Below are 22,693 nucleotides of genomic sequence, written 5' to 3'. Positions count from 1 at the left end.
ACTTTGTATTTCTCTATGTAATCTTAAAAAGATTCAGAAGTTAATGAATTCATGACCCTGGCATATTGAAAGTCAATCATAATTTTTGTTATCTACAAGATCTCTATTTAAAATTATGTTTTGGTAAGAGATTAAATTAGAACAAAACTATTTCTATGTCCTCTTTTTAAAAATATTGATGTAGCCTATATTTCAAGTCAATTGCAAACAAACTTAGAGCCAAACCCATCATACAGTTTAAATAATCAGAAGATCTTCCCATACAAAATCTGAAATACTAGGGGTGAAGCAGCTCTCCCATTATTTTACACAACAAAAAGACTGTCCAGTCACCTGTGAAAATACAAGTGTGCATGTGTGCAGCAATTACAACTACGGCCTTTGCTACACACCTTTCATTATTTATGCTCCAGATCACAGTGAAAAATGCAACAACACAGCTTTACAGAGCTCATTCACTTAACCTGAGTCATCTGAGGTATTTCATTTCGCCTTTTTGTCTTCATCCTGTGAGCTGAACTAACTTATGTCTGAAAATCAGAGCTTTAAAAGTGTTAAAGAAGAAAACCCGCTGTTTGATATGGAGACACAAAACCTAGTTCTACCTAAAGTAACAACATTAATGACTTTCCAACTCCAGTTATTCAGCAGAAAAATTTTATGAGCATTTTTTTTTCTTCACCAAAAATTTTTTCAACGCTAATTTTGGTGGCATTGTTTCACAGACCTTAAACACCAACTTAAAAATCAGAAATCAGTTTGTACATTTGTCCGCTGGTTTTCTCAATGACTGCAACATAACCAGTCTTTGCAGACTGTGGAAATAGTGGTGGAATAATTCCATTGCTCTCAGAGACTCCAAAAGTACTGTAGCTAATCTTTCTCAGCCCCTCAGCTGTGCTAGCTCATCATTTTGTAGGATGGTACAGTAAATCAGATGAGTTCCTTTCTGTAGCTTAAAAAGATGTTCTGCCAAAGTGATGAAGGGGGAAAATATTTTTTCATTAGTTTAACCTCTCTGAAATAGTTTCACTAGGCAGTTCAACAGATACTTGCACCAGGGCTATGATGGTGTCATGGAGGCAGGAAGGAGCAGCTGGGCTGGCAGTGGAGCTGCAGTTGCTGCACTGACATCACAGAATTGCCTGGGGCTCTGAAGCTGAATTTAACCTCTCAGATCTGCCTTCTAGAGAAGCCTCTCTTTTTCTTACTGTATTGATTCCACAGGGACCCAGGAAGAGTAGTATATCTAAGCTCAAGTTAGCCTTTGCAAATATATTTGCTAAATAAATATTGTGGTGGATTAACCTTGGATGGCTGCCAGACACCCAACAAGCTCTTCTTTCATTCCCCTTCCTCAGCAGAACAGGGCAGAGAATATGATGGAAAAGCTCATAGGTCAAATTAAGGACAGAGACACCACTCACCAGTTACCAGACTCTAATTTTGGAGGATTAATTAAAATTATTGCCACTTAATAACAGGGCAGGACAGTGAAAAAAAAAATCTAAAAACATTTTTCCCCCCTGCCTCTTCCTTCTTTTCAGGCTCAGCTTCACTTATGAACCTTCTACCTCTACACTTGGAGCAGTGCAGGTGGAGGGGGCAGGGACATTGTGGTCAGTTGAGAGCTCTTCATCTCTGTGACTCCTTTTTCATCATACTTGTCCCCTGCTCCAGTGTGGGGTCCTTCCAACGGGATACAGTCCTTACTGAACTGCTCCAACATGATCCTTCCCACAGCCTCCAGTTCTTCAGGAACTGTTCCAGGCCTCTTCCACGGGGTGCAGTCCTTCAGGAACATCCTGCTCCAGCATGGGGCCCCTAGAGAATCAGAAGTCTTGCCCAGAAACCTACTTCAGTGCGGGTGCCTCTTCCACAGGCTTCAGTACCTGCCAGGAGCCTGCTCCAAAGTGGGCTCTCCATGAGGTCCCAGCTTCATACAAGGTGCATCCACCTGCTCTGGCATGAGGTCCTCCACAGGCCACAGGGGCACAGCTGCCTCACCATGGTCTTCACCATGGGCTGCAGGGCAATCTCTGCTCTGGTGCCTGGAGGCACCTCCTGCTCCTCCTTCCTCACTCACTTTGGCGTCTTCAGGGTTGCTTCTCCCATATTTTTCTCACTTCCTTTCTCTCACAAGATTTTTTATCTTCTCTTACACATTATTCACAGAGATAATGTGTGACTGACCAGCAGTGTCACTGATGGACAATATAGCCAGTGGCAGATCCATATTGGAGCTGGGGGAAACCAATTTTTTCTGACACGAGTGCAGGTCTTGGTGCCTTCTGCCACCCCTGCGGCTGGACCCCAATACCTGGACATGTAAATGCAGCATGAATACTTCATTCACACCACAAGAAGTGATATCATTTTTAGTTATGAATCTAGTGAGTTACATTCTTCCATGTAAGTTTTTATGTAAGTTTCCATTTATTATGGCAATATAAACTTAATTATGAATTAAAAGGCAAAGAATAGTTGGCTTGGTGGACATCAGTTCAATAACTCCTTTCCTTCCTTTGTTTCACATATTGAGAAAATTTTTGAAGAAAATCTTTATTAAATTGAAACTAAGGGTGGAATACATTTCGGTGATGTAATTACAAAAACTATTATTATGCAGATGTTCATACAGTCCCTAAAAAGAAACTAATGATGTCCAAACATACCAAGCAATAAAAGGCACAGTGGAGTTTAAACCTCCTTCCACATCCTAATGCCATTCAGGAACTAAATAAAATATACTTATGTCCAAGATGGAAGATTTTTAATGGCAATTTCCCTCTTTTAACACAAACCAACATCTTTCTTTTGGGCAGCTTTACTGAAAATCCAGCAGTTTCAATGGCAGGCAAGAGCTGTTTTAAAATAGGTCATCATGTTTAGTCTTATTCGTGTTAGGACCAGAAGTCCCTTTGAAATACAAATTTTTTGTGGATTACTATAATAAAACACTCCTAAGCCCTTATCAAAGAAAAACCTTGTGGCTATGAAGAGTGACAAAACATGTTACTAATTCTAAACTGCTCTTTCTTTTTTAACCTAAAAATAAAATTAGGACTACATCATTAATTATTTCAATAATAATAAGAAAAAATATACATCAGTGCTTTTACGTATTATAATGACCACATGCTCAATACCTATTGAGTCTCCATAGTGAAACTCCAGATTCAGTGAATTATTTTTGATTATTAAAGTTATAAAAACTTATTAAAGTTTTATTAGGAAAAATTATGAATCTAAACAAAGGCACTATTTTGCCCATATTCCTTCAATAAACAAACTTCTTACTTGTAACTAACTGGTCATACTTAATTAAGAAATAGTTATTTATATCTGAGACATTAAGTTTAGACATGGTGTTATCATTGACTAATTCTATCATTTTTATCACTCTTCTTTGTGCAGAACAAATATGACCATTCCTACTAAAAGTTAACAATGTGACTAAATGTTTATTTTGTCTTTCTCCAAATAAAAACTTCTATACATGAGAATATCTGTGTTATAGAAAGCTTAGGAATATATAACTCAAACCAAATTTTAGACAAGAGCACTCGGCAAATTCTGCAGAAGACAAGCTCATGTAAACTCTACAAAGTAGCTAAAAACACTTATCTTCCAACCATGTCTAAATAAATTCAAAATACATAAATGTACATTAGTGCTCAGCTATAGCACATTAAACTTCATTCAGCTTTGGCCACCTGCATTTTCAGATATCAAGCAGACAGAATTCAAGGCTTTCAAATAACAAGTACTTTCTCTGTACTCTACCCTGAAAGCACCTTTTCTTGGTCCAGTGCCTTCAGAGCATCCTTTACAGCAATTTTTCAGATGAACCATAAACAGGGCAGGAAAAAAATAGATTTGGATTTTTTTATACATATTTTTAAACTTGGAAGATACAGTTTTGTAAGAGAAATATGGATACTAGGGAAAATACAGTTTTCTTTCAATCATATTGGGATTTTGCTTAACTTTAAATCTGGTAGAATCTTTGGTAAAGTTCCACAAAGAAATTAGAATTACTGCTTCACTTGAAATGTCTTCTGATATAATATGTATTAGCATGGAAGTAATATCAACACTTCAGAAATATTTACAATTCACTGAAACATAGCTCATCAGACTTACTACATATATGTAAATCAGACTATCATCAAAATATGAACAGGCATAACCTTACTACCGATCCAAAAAGTTAATACATTAATAAAAACCAGAACAAGCTGCTTCATTCTATCCATAGAATAATATTAAGTTCTTAATTTTAAATAGTTCATAGTGTTTGCTGTGATATTTCATCACTTCATTACTGCAATGTTACAAGTAGTTTGAAAAAATATGATATTTTCCTGAAGCATTTTAACTTTAGTAAAAAACACGTGTTTGATAAAAGCATAATCCTCAGCCTTCTAAAATGACAGTGATGTTATTTTTCTAGCTGTTAGATAATACATGGTTCAGCTGTCACTTACTGTGCAGCAGTTGGTTACACAGAATGAAATGAATCATAATCACAATGACTAGCCAAATTAATGAAAGCGTGCTGAATCAAAACTCATGCTCCCAAAATGTCTTAGGGCCTGATTCAGCAAAAATATATTTGATTTAAATACCATACAGCTTATTCCATAGATACGTGTTTATTCAGACCTTCAAAGCAAGAAAATGCTGAATTCAGAATGCATAGTAGGACAACAGTATGTTTTTAACAGACTACCATCAAAAGTGACCTATCAGCTTGTAAATACACAGTAGCTAAACAAATCCCATTAAAACAATACATAGCAAAAGAGAGATGGAGTGTGAGTTAAGGAAAGAAACTGTCAAACTGAGTTTATAGAGCTTTCTTTGGGTCTTAATGTTACATTGTTTTAATCCTACAAGTAGTAGACAAATCCGGTTTGTGACTTCCCATCTAGCAATCTGACTAGCTTCATCTATGAGATTCTACCTTAAAATATCTGTTACTCATTCTTATTGAGGAATGGCATAGGAAGGTTTTCTTTGCAATGCTCTTTTGATGATGGGAATGCTTAATCTTAATGCTGGAATGATTTCATATTCCAAGGTCTTCTTTTAGATCTCATTCTTCAAAGGCTTTCTGAATTCAGTATAAAAAATATACTAAATCCTAAGAATAACCATGGACTAAAAGGGAAGCATACTCAGGTTCCCAGCAGTGAGTCTCAAATAATAAAGATATGGATAAATGAGCATATCCTAATTAATAATTGATAGAAATATAAGCAAAATATGCAGATTGACAGCTTCTAGGGAACTATAAACGTCAGTGTCAGCTGGCAAAGTGTCCATGGCATTCTTACAGGACCAAATAGTGAAGAGTTACTCTCAAAAGCAGAACTCTGCAAGGGAGACTCAACTTACCTAGTTCCAGAAGTCTGTGAGATAGACCTCTACCTCTGACATATTCACTCTATCTTCTTTTTAAGTCCACAGCCAGAAATAGGTTCTGCAATTCATCTGGCCTATTTGAAATGTCTAATTTGAGATGGAACACATCCTAAAGGCACCTCTTTATTTCCATTTGCTTCAAATTGAACCTAAGTGATTTCAGAAATGGATGTCTTCCTCTGTAGGTATTCAGATCTGGTCAGAAGAATCCCAAAGATTTTCTGGGCTCAAATAGTGTAATCCAAGCTCTAAATGATGTAATGTGGTAATGAAAAAGATACTAAAACTGAAGCAATGGTGTTCATTAATCAAACAGTTCTATGCATGCTGAATTTAAAGAAGTCTGATATTGTGAGGACTCACACTTCATGATGGATTTATTTTGATGCCAGTGTTGGCTCTCCCCTATAAGAACTCTTCAGTATGTAGAATGGTGTGAGTAGACTTTTTCAATCGGGAGTATGGACAATCACTTCCACTACCCATCTTCTTATTTTCATTAAACCTACAGTAATAATGTATTTTTGGGACCTCAAATTTTTGTCAAATTTTTTGTAAGTTAACCAAACATCTTGCACCTACTGAATAAATATGGCAGCAGATGCAACTGTTTCCCTTAAAATAATATAGCATTTGTGTATTTCCAAGTTGGTGAAAGGCCTCCTTTCTCTGGAAGAGATTTGAACACAGCTCTCTCTTCCCAAATGAATGGAAAAGTTTATTCTGCATCCTAACAATGAAGGCATACAATTGTGCAGTCAGGAATGCAAATGGACAAGCAAGAAAAAGTCAAAATATCTCTGTGATTAGGATTCTCTCTCTCCAGAGGCAAGTCCTCATTCCTGCTCCAAGGGCTGTTGTGCATTTTATTTAAGCACTTGAATGCACAATCCATAAGAGGCATCTGATATAGACAGAATACAACTCAATGGCACTAAAGACAAACACTGCATAGTTGAGATAATCAAATTCAAAATACAAAATGAGGAATGACTGATTCAACAAGAGTTCTGCAGAAAAGCATGGTGAAGGGATAGTAGATCACAAGCTGACCATGAATCCATAAGTGCTATACCACAACAAAAACCCCAAACACGTGTGACAGTGCCTATACAAGGACAGAGTTCTGCTCAAGACAGTTTTATCCTCATGCTCTCCCCATACTTTTGGAATATGTGTCTGGGTTTGGACATTGTATTTTTAAAAAATCAGTCAAAAAGTACATATAAATACCAGCAGCAAGAATGGTCAGAAATCTAGAAAATATGACCTGTTGAATACACAGAAAGGAGTGATGAGAATATACCGGAGGAGATACGATCACATTTGAGGAATATATAAAAGGTTGCTGCAAACAGAAAAATAACAGACTGCATTGCATTTCCAATGTGGACAGAGTAAGAAGCAAATGGCAGGAAAGAGATTTAGGTTTAACAGTAAGGGGAAAATTCTAGTGGTAAGGATAAGGACTTTGAGTAACTGAGACAAATTATCCAGGGAATTCAAGAAATCTCCATCCCTGTTTGAGTGAGCAGTGAAGTCATTCTTCTCACACCTTTCAGTAATAATCTATCATTTGAAAAAAAATGTAAAATATTCATCCTGTATACAAGAGCTTTACCCTAAGATCTCTTTGGCCCACTCTTCACTTTATGCTACATTGGCAACACAGCACTTGCAGAGATTATTAGCTTTGAATTCAGTGTATCATCTGCTATCATCTGAGGCCCTTGCCTCAGACAGGAAAGCTATTTATTTCACTAGTTAGGTGTGGCATGGGTTTTGCTCTCCCCGGCTGCACGCGGCTCTTGGGAGCCCGGCTGTGGCGTAGCTTCCACGTGCTGCCGGGGTTTGCTGCCGCGGGTTCCCGGACACGGCTCCGTGTCTCGGGCGCGTGGGCTGGCCAGCCTCTGTTACTGTGCACTAGGGACCCGGCAAAGAGGTAAGGAATTTGTCCATTTACTCCGTGCTTAGCAGGAACGGTTTATTGGTCACATATGGCGCGGTTCGATGGAAAGATGCGACCGCTCCCAGCACTCGCATGGGAGAAAATGGCGCCTGACTGCCGGCGGGATAGGGTTTTATGGAGGGGCGGGGCGAGAGGATCCACGGCCTGCCGGCCAATAGGGGCGGCTGCCGTGGCGGTGACGCCAGCAACAGCGACCAACCAGAGAACCCCACAGGGGTGGGCACCGAGCCGCAGGCTGAGCGGGATCGTGGGGATTGGGGTGGCCAGCACGGGGTTTCCCGGGGCCGGACGGCAGGGTGGTTACAGGAGCGGCACAGCGGTAAGAGCCGGCAGCAGGCAACATGGGGCCAGAAACCGCGGGGGGGAACAACACAGGGGAAACACAGGATTACAGAACTTATTTTAACATAAATTAAAAACCCTAATCTAAACCCAAACTCCGGGATGCAACAGTTAGGTGGGGTCTCACAATTGCGAATCACAAGGTTATACAAATAAGTGACAGAAACTGCTGTCTTAAGAGCTGGTCATGCCTTGAGGCAAAGGATGAATTGGAAAACCTGTTGAGGTCACAACCAGCAATGTTTTCTATTATTCTATGTGTTCTCTGGGCTTTAAACAGCTTTAAAAACATTTATTTTCACTCATCCTTTCTGTAATCAGAAAAATGTATAAATGCACCAAGAGTTAGATAAACACTATATGGAAAAAGATTTCTTGCTAATATGCTGGAGTACACATTTCTGAAAAGTTATAGGAAAGACGTTGTAAACCATTTTCCAAAACAGGTTAATTGCTTCTTACTCACAATTTTATTTAAAGGTGAAAAAATTTGATGCTTAAAACATCATATGCTTAAGATAGTACACATTCTAAAGTAAGTCTGGCCTCAAAAATACACAGAACCAAAATGCCACGTTATATCGAATACCTAGTAATGTTATGACCTGATAAATATTCTGAGTACAAATACAATATTATATTTGCTATAAGAAATGATTCACCTTAAAAATATTAATGTCAAATAAAGAATAGGTCATCAGGAAGTATTTAAGCAACCTCATATGAGATTTAAGAAGAAAGAACCAACCACATAGAGACAGTAAACAAAGAAAATAATAGGTTTTATGTGTTGTTTAAAGTTTAAAGATTTTCCTATGAATTTTCTAAATATAAGCATTTGTTTGAAACACGAGTTCAACTCTTGCTAACTCCTGCTAGAACAAACAGGATATCTCACTAGATTTTTAATAAAAATTTGAAATCAAATTCTTTATGACCTCACATCAAAACTTAGAAACTCCTAAAGATACAGAAACATAAAGTCAACTATTATGACTATTATGTTTCCTCTATCAAAATGCATGAGTTTGATTTCTTTATCAAAATGCAACTGAGATCACTCTGCAAGCATGTAATATGATGATAGCTGATACTTAAATTCAAGACTATAAAAACACTGTCTTCCACCTTCAATGACAAAAACCAGCAGAACTTTCTTTGAACTCTTACTCTCCAAAAATTACAGCTATTTACTTCTTATATGCTCTGCTATTCCCCTATAAAGCTAACAATCTCTTACTGTTTGTTACATTAACTCTTACAGTCTCAGTCCTTACTGACATCTTTGCAGCTTCAAGACCATAGCTTGGAGAAACTACATGAGGACACAGTCACCGCATGATATCATGCAGAAGCAGCTGCACAGCACTCACTTTGCAATGTTACAGTATCACCAGAAGTATAAATAACTCCTGAGATGAAGTTGTTGGAGTTTACTGAATTTATAAATGCACTACCGGATTTGGTGTAAACTGTTTTTATTAATAAACTATAACATACCCTCAACAGAATTATTTCAAGGATGTAACAGTTCCTCCTGTTACACCATGTAGTCCTGCAAAACAGATCTAAACTCAGTAAGCACTGAAAACAATATTGGTCGATATGAACTTCAGATTTATAATACAAATAACTTTCTCTGAACGACGGCTGCTTTTGAATGCCATTCGTAGACAACTAGTATTTCAAGAGATTCTTCTTGCTTATGAGTTTAAATTAAAATAAAGACTTGCCCACTCTTGGAGAGATTAGGTTGTCTAAGGTAAATTGTAGATAATAACCTTGATATAGTAAGACATATTATTAAAACAGCCCATGTGATCTAAACTTAACTTAAAAAATCATCCCTACCTCAAATGTCATTGTTAATGTATAATTTCAGTTGCAGTAAAACAGTTACAGATGAGATCATAACTCATCACTTAATGTGTTCTTGGGATTTTATCTCCCCACGTTTCTGTCAAAATGCATCATCAGTGAAGACGTTAGAGGAAAAGGAAAGATCACACCAAAATAATCCTTCTTGGAAAAGGTTGTTCTAATGGTCTTAGAAACTGCCCTAGCATTCTGACTGACTGTAAATATGATAACAAAACTTGAAGGAAGCCACTAAAGCAAGTGGGTGAGAGGTGGCATTAAGCTGAAAAAAATATCCCATTCCACTGCATTAAAATTGCAAATTCAAATTATTAATTTAATTTTTCCTCCCTATTATGGAACTTTGAATACATTGCAAGTATTTTAAAACTTCACTGGCAGGATAAAACCATATTTTACACCAGTTCTGCAGTAACCTATCACTTCTGTGTATTTTGACCTTACAATATATACACTAATTAGCCATTGTTTCAATGGGAAAATCAATTATTTGACATTCTCAGTTATTTAGATGTGACCCAGCTCAGAGATGCATGCAGACAAAAGCCAGAATGGACCATTCAGTCCCCTAAACTCATCTCCAGAGACTACTGCATCTCACCCAGTCACTGCTTTCTAGGATACAGTCCCAGCACCTTAAAATTTGATCTCTACTCCTCTCTTTTGGATGTAAAATTAAATGACTTTTTCTCTCTTTTTTTTTTTTTTTTTTTAAGAAGCACAGAAAGATATTTATTGACAAGATTACAGAAAGCACATACTATCTGGTGTTGAATGGTCTATTTTGGGGGGTTCTTTTTTAACTAAATCCTGTATCTGTTAGACTATTTCTCAGCCCTATACGATGTCAAACCTTTCTACATCCAACCAATCCTACTTGTACTTCTTGAATGTGAAATGTCAGCACTATTGCAGTCTTCCAAAACTTTACTCAACATAAAAATTATCAAACCAAATAATTAGTGTAACTGCCACCCTGTATAATCTCCAAATACATTCTGCTTAGTCGCTAAGAAGAAGTACTACTTTAATCATTTGTAGACAGTGTCTAAAAGTGATTTAGGTTCTTTAGAGAACATTTGTAAACACTAAGTCTTCTTGAAGAGCAAATGGTACAAGCCATAACAACTTGACAAGCATTATCTACAGTATAAAATGTCTAAGCATGTGGTAAGAATGAAGAGCAAGGAACAATGACAATTTTGAAAGAGGCCCAAAAAGCAGTACAAATTATTAAAACGAAAGGGGAGACTATAAGGAATAATACAAGGGGAGCGGAATGAGGTGGTAGGAAGGAAAGAGGACATGGCAGGGCAGGAAAGAGGGCAACTCCTCAACTCTATACAAATATATATATATATCCTGCCCCACACCTCACTCACTCACAGTGTCATACAGAGCTCACAAAGCCTAGCTTCCTGGAGGTTTGCTTGTCAGAGATTTTGTTTCGTTCAGTGTAGCTACCCCATTTTTACTATGTCTGTGCTATCACTACCACAGTAACTGAGCCTACAGTCAGATGTACCTTCCTAAAGTTCATTCTGGACTTGACAGTGGTGGTTCACAGAGAGCCACCATCCTCTAGCTAGCCCACTGTGTATCCACCTTTCTTAGGTAAATCAGCTGACAAAGCCAGACACTTTTAATAGAAATCTTTTAAAAGGACCTCATGGTAAACCTGTGATGCTTTGCAAATATATGAAAAGTTGTATGATTTCATTAAAAAATTTTCTCTTGGGAAAATTTGTCTACTACTGGGCCAAACTCTCGTGAAAAGTTGAAATACATGTCTTTTCAGAGCTATGAGTCTGACTTTATGAGGAGAATATTTTATCTTTAGAATTGCTCAGCAAAGGAGCTGGAAATTCATGATATTTGAAGTAGGAAAGTGTAGATGCACATCACATAGACGGAAACAGAAGTCTTAATAAATAACGGCAGCATCCTAACATCTATTTTTTTTCCTGTGTGCATTCTCTCAACATGATTCTTCAATACAGAAATAAAGTACAAATTCAAATTTAAAAAGCACAAGACTGATCCCATAAATCAGTCTGTATGGAGGAAATGTGCCGTCTATAATCTGTTACACACACAAAACCAGATTTTATAAGAGGAAGGACGCAAATAATTTAAAAGAAAAGTGATCATCAAAAATTCTATCCTCTATCCAAGTCAGTAAAATATCCACAAAGAAAAAAGTTGAAAATATGTAAATATTCTTTAAAAAGCAAAGACCTACATCCAGAGTGCAGACATAAATTCACTCTGTCGCGCATTATGCATATTAATTGTTATGCAAAATATATCTTCAATAACCTTGTCAAAAAGACAACTTCTTAGCCCATAATGTTCAAAATGCACTCCAAGGGTCCCAAAAATTCCAGAAAAGAGACAGTCAAAACAGCAAAGTTTGCCACCCATCCTTTTTGAAGCAAAAGTTCTACCTCAGGAACACAGTGCACAACTGTAGCTCAGCGTAGTTCACAGACCAAACCAGGCCAAAGGACAGAGCAAATCTGGAAAGCTTCTGCTTTCCATGCCATCATGTTCCATCAAATCCTGGCAAGAATTCATGCTGACCCGATCACTATTAGTTGCTACAGACTACAACTCAATACCATCTGTATTTCCTTTCCCCAAAAAGAGTAAAACAAGCATAAGGAGAAGTTGTGTATCTATTTTAAATCCACACATCTTTACCCCAGGGAGTGAAAGGAAAAGAATAAATAGTCCACATTACAGATGTGAGTCACACTACTTAATGCTCTTTTGGAAAATGCTCAAATACCACAGTGATGGGAACAGCATAAGAATTTGAAAAACACAAGATAGAAACAGAATGGAGAAAGGAAGTAGAGCCCAGGGACTAGTCATTCATACTGACACTCGATCACAATAAATTATTTTAAAAAATAAATAGAGGGAACACATGCTTGCTGCTTTCTTCAACATTTGAACAGTTCTTGTGTTAATATCGCTAAATATCAACTTTTGTTTTCAGCATTTTTTTAATCCTGCTATGTTTCTCCATGGAATGAAATTACACAATTCTATTGCTGAGGCAAAAATACCTTCCACTTCAAAAGAAGCTTGCCTTCGAGAAGAATTACACTTGAACAAAGACTGCAGTATTTAGCTCTATATTTATCTCTGTGCAATAACAGTAGTTCATTCATATAAACATGGGAGGGTTTTTTTATTCTTTCTCTTCTTTTGACAGAAGGAAAATATCAAGAGAATTAAACTCAGTAATATCTACATAAAGAGCTGGTATGACTTTGGTGGAGAGTTGTGCTTGATAAATCTGTAGATATTTTTAGAATAAACATATACCTGATGGTTCAAGGAGACACTTCATTTTAAGAAAAATGAAACTGATGAGTTATTCATCTGACACCAGCTCACTTCTTACTACCCTCTAAAATATTGTGGGCCATCTATTCAAATTCCATGTTCCTAATAGTGCTGCTTTTGGCTATCCTTTATATATGAACTTTACACCTTACCATTTCCCTCACAGCTTACACAGAACTCAAGAGGACACTTTTAGTGAGACATAATGAGAAACTAAACCCCACATAAATTTTATCTTTAGATTTGATCAAGACTGTTTTTTTGCCCATTGTCTGCTTCCAAGATTCTCAATATTACAAATGAAAACAATTCTGCTTCATTTCTTAAGTTAGCTTTACCTTACCATTACTTGAGTTTATTCTTCATTTGCAAGCTTAACCATTCAAGCTGATCCTAGTATTGTACTGATATTTTACTTTATATTTGGTCATAAATATTACTGTCCACAGCAAAAGTTAACAGGAGCCTTCTTTAAAATTTTAATGCTATTATTATATATTTAAAATGCAACCTTAATTCCTTGAATTCCTGCAGCTTCCAACTTGAACTTCCATTTTTGTTAATGATTTTTAAGAGTGCAGAAATTTTAGACAAAAATTTGCATTTATTTTGCTATATCACGCAACTTAATGAAATAGTCTAAATTGTTTCAAAATAAAAGTATCCCAATAGCAAACAAACTGTAGAGTAAGAGACTAAGATGTGGTGACAGAAGAAGGTATGGTACTTTATTTCCAGTGCTCACACTACACTGACGTGTTTCAGAATGTTCATCCAACAAGAAACCTTTTTAAACAGACTTTGAAATGTTTTTAGATCTCCTCAATATCTAGGAGCTGTCACACAAATTATATTTGAAGTTTTTGGTATGATGCTAATAATAATGCGTTGAATCTTGGAAACAGACTTCCAAAGTCAGAAACTAAAGCCCAGAAGACAGCTTCCAGGTGCTGAGTGTGAAAGGCCAGCTGCAATTAACTTGCCTAAGACACAACGCTAATTTTGGTACAAAAAAAAATAAAAACCCTTGGAGCTTAGAGCTTCATCTTCACCACACTCATCAAAGTCACGTTCACGACAGCAGTAGCTTTGCTTATTTTTAAGCCACTAGAAGTCAGCGTGGTTACTCCATCACGAAGGGAAAACAGTTTTCTCGACTTTACTCAGTGTTTGCCAGCCGACGGGGGGAGGGCGTGACCCACGCCGAGCACGGCAGCGGGACCCCTGCAAGGAGACCGGTGTCACCCCGGGAACGGGGCACAGCGCACGGGGAAAGCTCGCGCTTCCCCGGGCCCCGCGCCCGTGCCCGGACACTCCCGGTGCCGAGCCGGGCGGCAGCGGACAGCTCCCGGTGCTGAGCTGGGCAGGGTGGCAGCGGACAGCTCCCGGTGCTGAGCTGGGCAGGGTGGCAGCGGACAGCTCCCGGTGCTGAGCTGGGCAGGGTGGCAGCGGACAGCTCCCGGTGCTGAGCTGGGCAGGGTGGCAGCGGACAGCTCCCGGTGCTGAGCAGGGCAGGGTGGCAGCGGACAGCTAGCTCCCAGTGCCGGAGCCGGGTCGCTCCGGACAGCTCCCGGCGCCGGTGCCGGTGCCGGGGCCGGGGCCGCCCCCACGCCCGCGCCGGGCAGGCGGAAGGCGTCCCGCTTTCCCCGGCGCCGGGGCTCACGCTTGGAAAGAGCAGCGGGGCGGGGGCGGGCGGTAGACACGTTGTCGGGGGAAGATGGCGGCTGTGGCAAACCCACCAGCCAGGCGGCCGGAGCCCAGGCCCCGGCTGTGCCTCTCCGCCCGGCGGGGCCGCCGCCGCCAGCGCGGAGCCCGCCGCGCCCCCGGCACTGGGCCCGATGCTGCCGGTCCGCCCCCTCCGGCGGCGCCGACCGCCGCCCCGACCCACCCCCGTCCTCCCGATGGAACACGCCGGGTGAGGACGGCACCTGTGCGGCCATGTTGGGCGCCCGGTTCCCGCCGGCGCCGGGGCGTGCGAGCCGGAGCCGCCCCGCGGAGCGCGACTAAGGCAGGAACCGAGCGTTGCCGCGTCCCTGGCCGCTCCCGCAGGTCCCTCCCGCCGTGCCCCACACTCGCCCGGCGCCGAGCCCCCTGCCCGACCCCGGCAGCCCGACTCCTCTCTCCCGCCCTGGCCGTGCCGCCCCCGGGGCCAGAGGAGAGAGTTCCGCGGCCGCGGGCCCGGGAGGACGAGAAAGGGATGCGCCCTTCCTTACTTGAGCACGGATTGCTCCTTCTCCTCTTCCTTCTTCTGGCGGTCCATGACGGCCAGGATGATCTTCCGCTCTTCCTCCGTGAGGTGGCTGAGGTCCGGCATTTCGGGCTGCGGGGCCGGAGGAGGCTGAGGAGCGGCGGGGCCGCTCCGGGGCCCGGCGGGAGCCGACATGTTTGGTGGGAGCTGCCGCCGCCGCTACGAGAAGCGCTGCCCGAACTCCAGCAGCACCAGCGGGAGCGGCCGGCGCCGGGAGAAGCACATACAAATCAATACCCTGTAATCAACCGGCAGCCTAATGACGGCCCCGCCGGGGAGGGGCGGGGTGCCCGGCAGCCCCGACCTCGCACCCACCCGCCGGGCCGCCGGCGGCAGCGGGAGGACGGGGACGGAGGGGCCTCGGGGGGCGAGCAGGGGGAGCGGGGAGGGGAGAAGGCAGCGCCGGGAGAGGAAGGGCCGGGGGCGGGGTGGGGAGAGAGAGGGGAGAGGGCAGGATTAGCCGCGGGAGCGCTGTGGTTTGGGTGCGAGCGAGATTATCCCAACCCCGAGCTCCAGGCAGGGAGAGGGGGGACGGAGCGAGCGTCGGGGGGTCAGGAGACGGGGGCAGCGACTGCCGGGGGGGCCGAGGGGGGTGCCGTAAGAGAGCGGAGCCCCGGCGCCCCGGGGCGCGCAGCGGGGAAAGCCCGAGCGGGCGAGCGCCAGTCCCGGCCGCCGGCCGCGGCTCATAATTCCTCGCCGCCGTCCATGGAAGGGGCCGCGGGGCGCCGCGCTCGCCTCCCGCCGCTGCCGCCTCCCGCCGCTCCTCTGCCGGACCGCGCCGCTTCCTGCCGCCGCCTCGCTTGGCTGGTGCCCTCTCGGCTGCGGGATGGAGTCCGCCTAACCCATGGCATGGCGGAGAGCCGGAGTCACGGGAGGGGACTCCGCATCGCCCCGCTGCCTCCCTCTCCTGAGCCGAGCGGCGCGGGGCGATGCGGGGCCCGGCTGCCGCCCCTAGCGGCGCCGCGCGGGCTGGCGGCGTGGGGAGGCGGGCGGCAGCTGCCCTTATTTATTTATTTATCCCCGCACAAAAAATGGACGCGATAAAAATCACGCGAGGAAGGACAAGGAGGAGCCAAGGCGCCGGCGACGCGCTGGGAGGACCGAGCCCGGCGGCCGCCGGGGGGGCAAGGGGGAAGGGCGGGGGAGATGCTGCGCGGCCGTCGCTCCCGCATCTCCCGCCGCTTCCGCTGCTCATGCCGCTCCCGCTGCCCCTGCCGCCCGCAGGGCGGCCGGAGAGGGGCACCCGCTCGGCTGGGCCAGTCCCCGAGCGCAGCCCTTGGGAGGAGGATCTGGCGCTGGGGAGCGCCGGCCCCGGGAGGAGTAAATGGAGGCAGAGGGAAAGGCAAGGGGGAGTCGCCCGGGAGGGCTGCAGAGCACCCGTATCCCCTTCCCCTCGTAGGCCCCACGGCACGCTCCGCAGTTCGGGCAGAGAACCGCAGAGCAACATCAAGGGAGCCGCGGGGTGTGCGCCGGGCCGGCCTCCGGTGCCCTCGAGGAGGGAACCGCATCGCTGTTCAGTCGTGCGAATCCAGCCCAGCAGACCTGCTGCTCCACGATCCCCCACAAAAGGTCCTGTTGGAGTGTCCTTCACCCCACGCAAGGTGTGAACTCTACCCCAGCCTCTGTCTGGACAGATTCTTCTGACCCAGAAGAGCAAGAATGTGACACCCATTAGAGAAGCTTGGAGAAGTCCTCCTCCCACATGGGCACCAGGTAGTGGTGAAATAAACCTCTCAAAACTCTTTTGCTACCTATAAATCCCCCACCTGAGCAGTCATTTTGTGGCAAGAAATAATTTCTGGAAATAGCATCCTAAAGTACCCAAAATGCCATTCAGAATGGCATTAAATGGGAAATACCCTATCCAAGAATGCCAAAGAAACGATTCAATCCAAATCTGTATGTTTTTACTCTGTAAGAGACAATAGAGTTCTGCTTGCTGTTCTCTCACTTCATGAGACGTAACATCAGTGCTGGATAACATGGAAGTGTATACAGCAATAATAAAGTGATTTTTAAAGATTTAATTTGAGCAGTTTGAAATCTCATTCTAGATCATGTAGTCTTGGAGCTGGTGTTATTCGTTATCTGCCATGACATCAATTTATAACCAGGTGCAAATACATGGGGTAAAAAAGTCATCTTCCAGAACCTATCATGATCCTCATTAGCTGTATTTCCACAGAGAATAAATTCTAGGATGCAGGTCCACAAACTAAAGAGTTCTGCCTGTGTGTGAAAACACCATTCCTTCGTGGCAACAAATTCTGGAGGAACAGATTGTCAGAAGGACATGAGAGGTTTGCTGTGGTAAAGCAGGTCTTAACAATAATCTCTAGCTATTATCAGGCACATATATTCATTGAATTTTAATTTTTTTCTAAGAAATGTCACTGGCATCCTTAGCTAAAGGAGACTGTTACATTTCTTTACGTAAACTTGTTTATAATAAACCCTATGGTAAAAACCATAAACCATCGTGTAAGACACTGAGCGTATTATATTTAAGCAGATATCTTTAAAAATAAACTATATGATTTTTCATTCATTCCTGAAAGCATTCTGCTCTTCCAGTTCACATCACCTTCACCTTTCAGACTGGATTCCAGCCAGCTGGCTCTCACTGAATTCCTTGTTTCTTCCAGGCACTAGATAAATCTGGCATCGAAGTCAAAAAGAAGAGGAAATTTAGATCCATGTGTCATCAGATTACCAAAGATAGTACATTCTTTATCAATCTGTGAATGTTGAATGGAAGAATTAACTGTACAGAAGCCTTTGGAAAATACATTTTATCCCAGGGAAGTGAAGAAGGAGATAAATCACTCAATCACTTCTAAGAATGATTACAAAGAACCAGACTGATTGAAAGCAATCATTCTGTCAGGTTACACAGTTGGTTCAAGAATATTTCATGCCATTCCTCAACCATAAACACAAGCAGTATTCAGGCTGTAGTTTTGGTTGCAAGACATCACTACAGTTTTTTTGTGCATTGTCTCATTCAGCTAAGATTCTTTCCAACAGATATTTACCTTTGAACTCCCTGGATTTACAGTGCCTGCTTCATTTCAATGTGCCTGTGAGGTTTTATCCACAAATGACAAATACTTGCTCTCAGCGTTACTGTAGAATTTCAAGAGCTTTCTTTTCTCCGTGGTATTTGCCTTGTTTCCACAAAATCCCCTACCATTAGATGGGTGACTGTAAACAAACAAATACAGGGACAGGAACTGTAATACCCATATGTTATCTAGCTATTTTGAAAAGAGAGAGCAGACTTTTGAGAAGAGAGAGCAGATTCAGGGTAGAAGGCATCCCATCTTGATGACAATGAAAAAATGGTTCAACTTGACCTTTCTAAGCTTCTACCTTTGTCATGGTTTGACACTGGCGCAATGCCAGCACCCCCATGAAAATGCACCTTCCCTAAATAAAAGCTGTGAGATGTTATCAGGGACAGAGCAGAGCAGGCCCAAGCTTAATAACAAAGGAAAAAAACTTTATTAAACTACTACTAATACAGAAAACACATAAACTAAATCCAGGATGAAGACCTTTTAAAGCCACCCCTCCTCCTCCCAATTCCAAACACACCCAGCCATGAAACATCACCCGGGATTCTTGATCAAATTACCACCCTTCAGGTAATCTATGCTTAAACTATCAAGGGAGAGAGAAGTCTCTCTTGCACCACAGGCCCCCCAGGAAACACAGCTGCCCCCCTGTGTTTCCCTGTCACACATGGCAACCGCCCGGAAGAAAAATCTGCCAGTGTGACACTCTCCTTTCCATGTCACAGTGCTCTCACCACCGTGCATGGACAGACTGCTCATAGGGCTCCTTTAAGGATGCTTTGCCATGGACCCAAAGATACAACAGTTCAGTTTCTCATCCTGGGACTACAGTCCCCCCCATTTTCCCCTGGGGCCGAGGGGTCCAAAAACAGGACTCATCTTCTTCCTGAAGACAGAGGGTATCACCATTCCCTCTTCAACTCTCTTCGTTTCTCGCCATTCTTGTGCTGTTTGAAGCTGAAACAGGTCTCCCTGGGTCACCACCGCATCCCCCTAAAATGCAGTCTCTATTGCAGGAGATTTTGGTTCAGTCCATGGCTAATAAGAAAAGTCCAGCTAAAAGCTACTCCATCATCTCCTCCCACCTAAATATTTCTTCTTCTAACATCTCAGGTCCCGGACTATCTCTCTTCCACTACAAATCAAGGAGGAGTAATACTTTAAAAAAAAACCCTCATTTCCTGGAAAGGGTTAAAAGTTCAGACTCCCTGGACGGCCGATATCTCAGTCCGGCATTCTGCCTCCCACGCTGGGCATTCCCCCCCGCTTCTCCTTCTCCTCTGCCAGCAGATTTCCAGGTGCCGCCAGGCTCTCTGTCTCTTTCCCTCTTGGGGGGGGCAAAGGCATCTCCGCTTCTCTCCACCCTTCCGTCCGCAGGAGCTGGCTCGGTTCCAGACCCTCAGCCCCCTCGGCCTACCTGGATAAGGCCGCGTGGCTTCCCCTCCCCCACCCAGCCTAAGGCTGGGCAGGGGGGGAGTCTGCACACTCTGACGACCGGAACCAAAAGAGAGAGTTCTCCTGGGAGTTCTTGCTTTTAACCCCCTGTGTTCTCAGAGGCGTGTCCATACTTTCAGTGGTCACTCCAGGTGCCAATATCCAAACCTGACCACTGATTGGTTTGACCCAACTTCCTGGAAAAAATTCACTTCCATGTCAAACCACGACAACCTTCCTTTCTCACAAGCAGGTCCACCTATCATTCCTCACATTTTTCTGCAACTGAAAACAAAAATTATATTTTCATGTTCCTGTCAGCCTGCACAGAATTGTCTCATGTTGTTACTGTTATTTACACTACCCAGGTGATATATTGAAGAAAACACAGCACCGACTTCCCTACCCACTCCAGTGTAATGGGGTCAACAGCAGTCTATAATCAACCAACAAATGATCATACTGTCATGTAGTATGATAATTTACAAAAATTATTTTTGAGGAGCATTCATTTTTAATTCTGACCTAGCCATTCATATGTCTCCAGGTTCCTGCCCTTTCTGTTCTTTTCAATTCTCATTCTGAACTCACTCAGATCCTCCAAAAAGCCCTATTCCCATTCCTGGTTTACAATCCTCTGCTGAAATTGTTCTTCGCTGCAGAATCTGTAAATGGAAATTCACTCTAATTGTGTATCAAAGGCATGTGGTACTTTCTTTTGGTGGCTTCTGTAAGTCATCTAAATGTACTGACACCAGCAGTGTTATTAATATAATTTTTATACCCTTTTTAATCCCTTCCTTTTCAGTTCCGCTAGACATGAGGGGTTCCCAAGGAAACAGTGATATTGTAACCTAGTTTTATATATCACCACAAAATGTCTTTCTCTAAGGGTCTCATTATACTTACTCCCATTTCCTACCTCATAGCAACTACAAGAGTAAATGAGTTGGTAGATTCATTGTTTAAGCATGTCAAGTATAAGTCGTCTCTGAAAAGGAAGTGCTAACATCTGCTTTATAATGTTTTGTATAAGGGAAAAAAATCCAATGTAACTAATTATTTATTATTTTGTCCCAATTTGAAACACAGAAAACATTTTTTATGTAGCTGACAAGAAGGGAACTTTAAAGTATTCTGTTATGGATCAGTGAATGGAGGAAATTAAAAACATATTCTTGGTTGAAAATGACCAGTACTCAGACTCTCAGTGGATCAAATAAGATGTATAACCAGCAAGAAATGCTTCCTGCAGGACACTTCATCAAAGCAATCTGCAAGGGACTGCTCAAATTCCCATACAGGAAGGAAAAACTGCGCTGCAACAAATTATGTTTTCCAGGTCCTGTACTAAGTGCCATCCAACCATCACTGGCTGGTTTTCTGGTGCAGCCTTGGATCTTTCCCATCTTTTTTCTGTCTAAATTGAGGAAACATATTATATATGTTATATAACATATATTATATATGTTATGTAACATATGTATTATATATGTTTCCTCTATATTTCTATTAGTTGGATACTTCCCCACAAGTGATTTAAACAATGCTAGATGTTTATGGGTAGAAGTTAGATTTTTTTTGTTAATGTCATTTCCTATAAAAGAAGATCATCCATAGTATACATAGTATTGACCATAATCAACTATATTAGTGAAATAGTTCCTCCCAATTTAACTGGTGTTAAGGATCTGTCTGCAGTAGATGAAAAGATATTGGTATCTAGAGAACACATTTCTTTCTCCACTCTACACATATGATCTGTATCTTCACCGAGTCAGAAGAGTGAATTTCTTAAGTCGTGCTGAAATGTGTAACTTAATTTTTACCCAGTTCCAAACCCTTTCCCTGCTCAAGGAGAACCATTAACAAAAACATTTGGATTAGAGGACTGGGGGCTCTCCATGGGCATCATTGGAACTGCTTGGGTTATGGAAGATGTCCAATCTTATTCCTAAATCTTTGCTGGGAAGAGATTGATTTGCCTTCTCTCAGTGGACCGAGGAGCTGGGTTGTATTTTGAAATGCGATATGGTAGAGGCCCTGGCACATAGGTTTTCTGTAAGCACAGCTGGCTGAAAACTGAAAAGAGGCTCAGATCAATTAGATAGTTTTCTGGTTTAAGGTTGGGAGAGTTGGGGTAGTTCAGCCAGGAGAAGAGAAGGCTCTGGTAAGCTTAATGTGGCCTGTAAACACCTAAAGAGGGTCTGTAAGTTAGATGGGGAAATATGTTTTAGCCTGTTGCAGACAGAAGTAGATATATAGAAGGAAGAAATTTTTTTATCATAGGGGTTGTAAAAACTGGAACATGTTGCTCAGAGAGGTGGTGGACTAGATGACCTTTAAAGGTTCCTTCCAACCTGAACTATTCTATTAATGGGATACTTGCTAAACATGATTTCTGCAGCTTGGATATTTTGTCCAGAGCAGTTATACACAGACACAGGGTACATAAGTTTGTAAATATGATCAATGCTATGAACTTTATTATGCCTCATTCCTGCACTTCTGTTTCCATGCTCAGTTTGAAAGATTCTGTCATATTTGTGACATAAAACATGCTGAATTTGCAGGCTAAAATCTTTACAGGATCTTAAAATCAGTATTTTCAATCTGAATTTGATAGTTCAATTTTGATTGTTCATTTAGTTGATTAAAAGTCAAAGGAGGAAGTTTTGAAAGCACCTAAAAGTTCCTGTGTAATGACAGTTCTTTGATTATACATTTCTATTTGATTCTCTACTTGTACCAGCAATGTTTTTAAGTAACTGGGCAGCAAGGTAATTCTTATAATCTAACAGTCCTGATAGTAATACATCAACAGTGTTGCAATTGTCCAGCTAAAAGAATTGTAGAATCAAGAATCCTACGAAAATCATACAAGTCTATTTCTTTTGGCCACTTACAGGCCAAAATATTCATTGGTCTTAATACCTTTATTAGTATTAAAAATTGTCC

General features: G+C 42.2%; 1 protein-coding gene across 17 annotated transcripts in view; it reads right to left on the bottom strand.

Moving 5' to 3' along the window:
* RIMS2 (regulating synaptic membrane exocytosis 2) overlaps nucleotides 1-15,638 on the bottom strand; it is a 448,611-nt gene extending 432,973 nt beyond the window's left edge. For all 17 annotated transcript variants that reach the window (XM_053936996.1, XM_053937000.1, XM_053937028.1 and 14 more), the window contains exon 1: nucleotides 15,190-15,638. In XM_053936996.1, the coding sequence (XP_053792971.1) occupies nucleotides 15,190-15,359 (170 nt within the window). In that variant the 5' untranslated portion in view covers nucleotides 15,360-15,638. The remainder of the gene's footprint in view (nucleotides 1-15,189) is intronic.
* Nucleotides 15,639-22,693: the final 7,055 nt, after the last annotated feature.

The sequence above is a fragment of the Vidua chalybeata genome, chromosome 1 (assembly GCF_026979565.1).
Source record: "Vidua chalybeata isolate OUT-0048 chromosome 1, bVidCha1 merged haplotype, whole genome shotgun sequence".
NCBI classification, from domain to species: domain Eukaryota; kingdom Metazoa; phylum Chordata; class Aves; order Passeriformes; family Viduidae; genus Vidua; species Vidua chalybeata.
The sequence above is the reverse complement of the archived record's forward strand: the minus strand, read 5'-3'. Positions and strand labels throughout refer to the sequence as shown.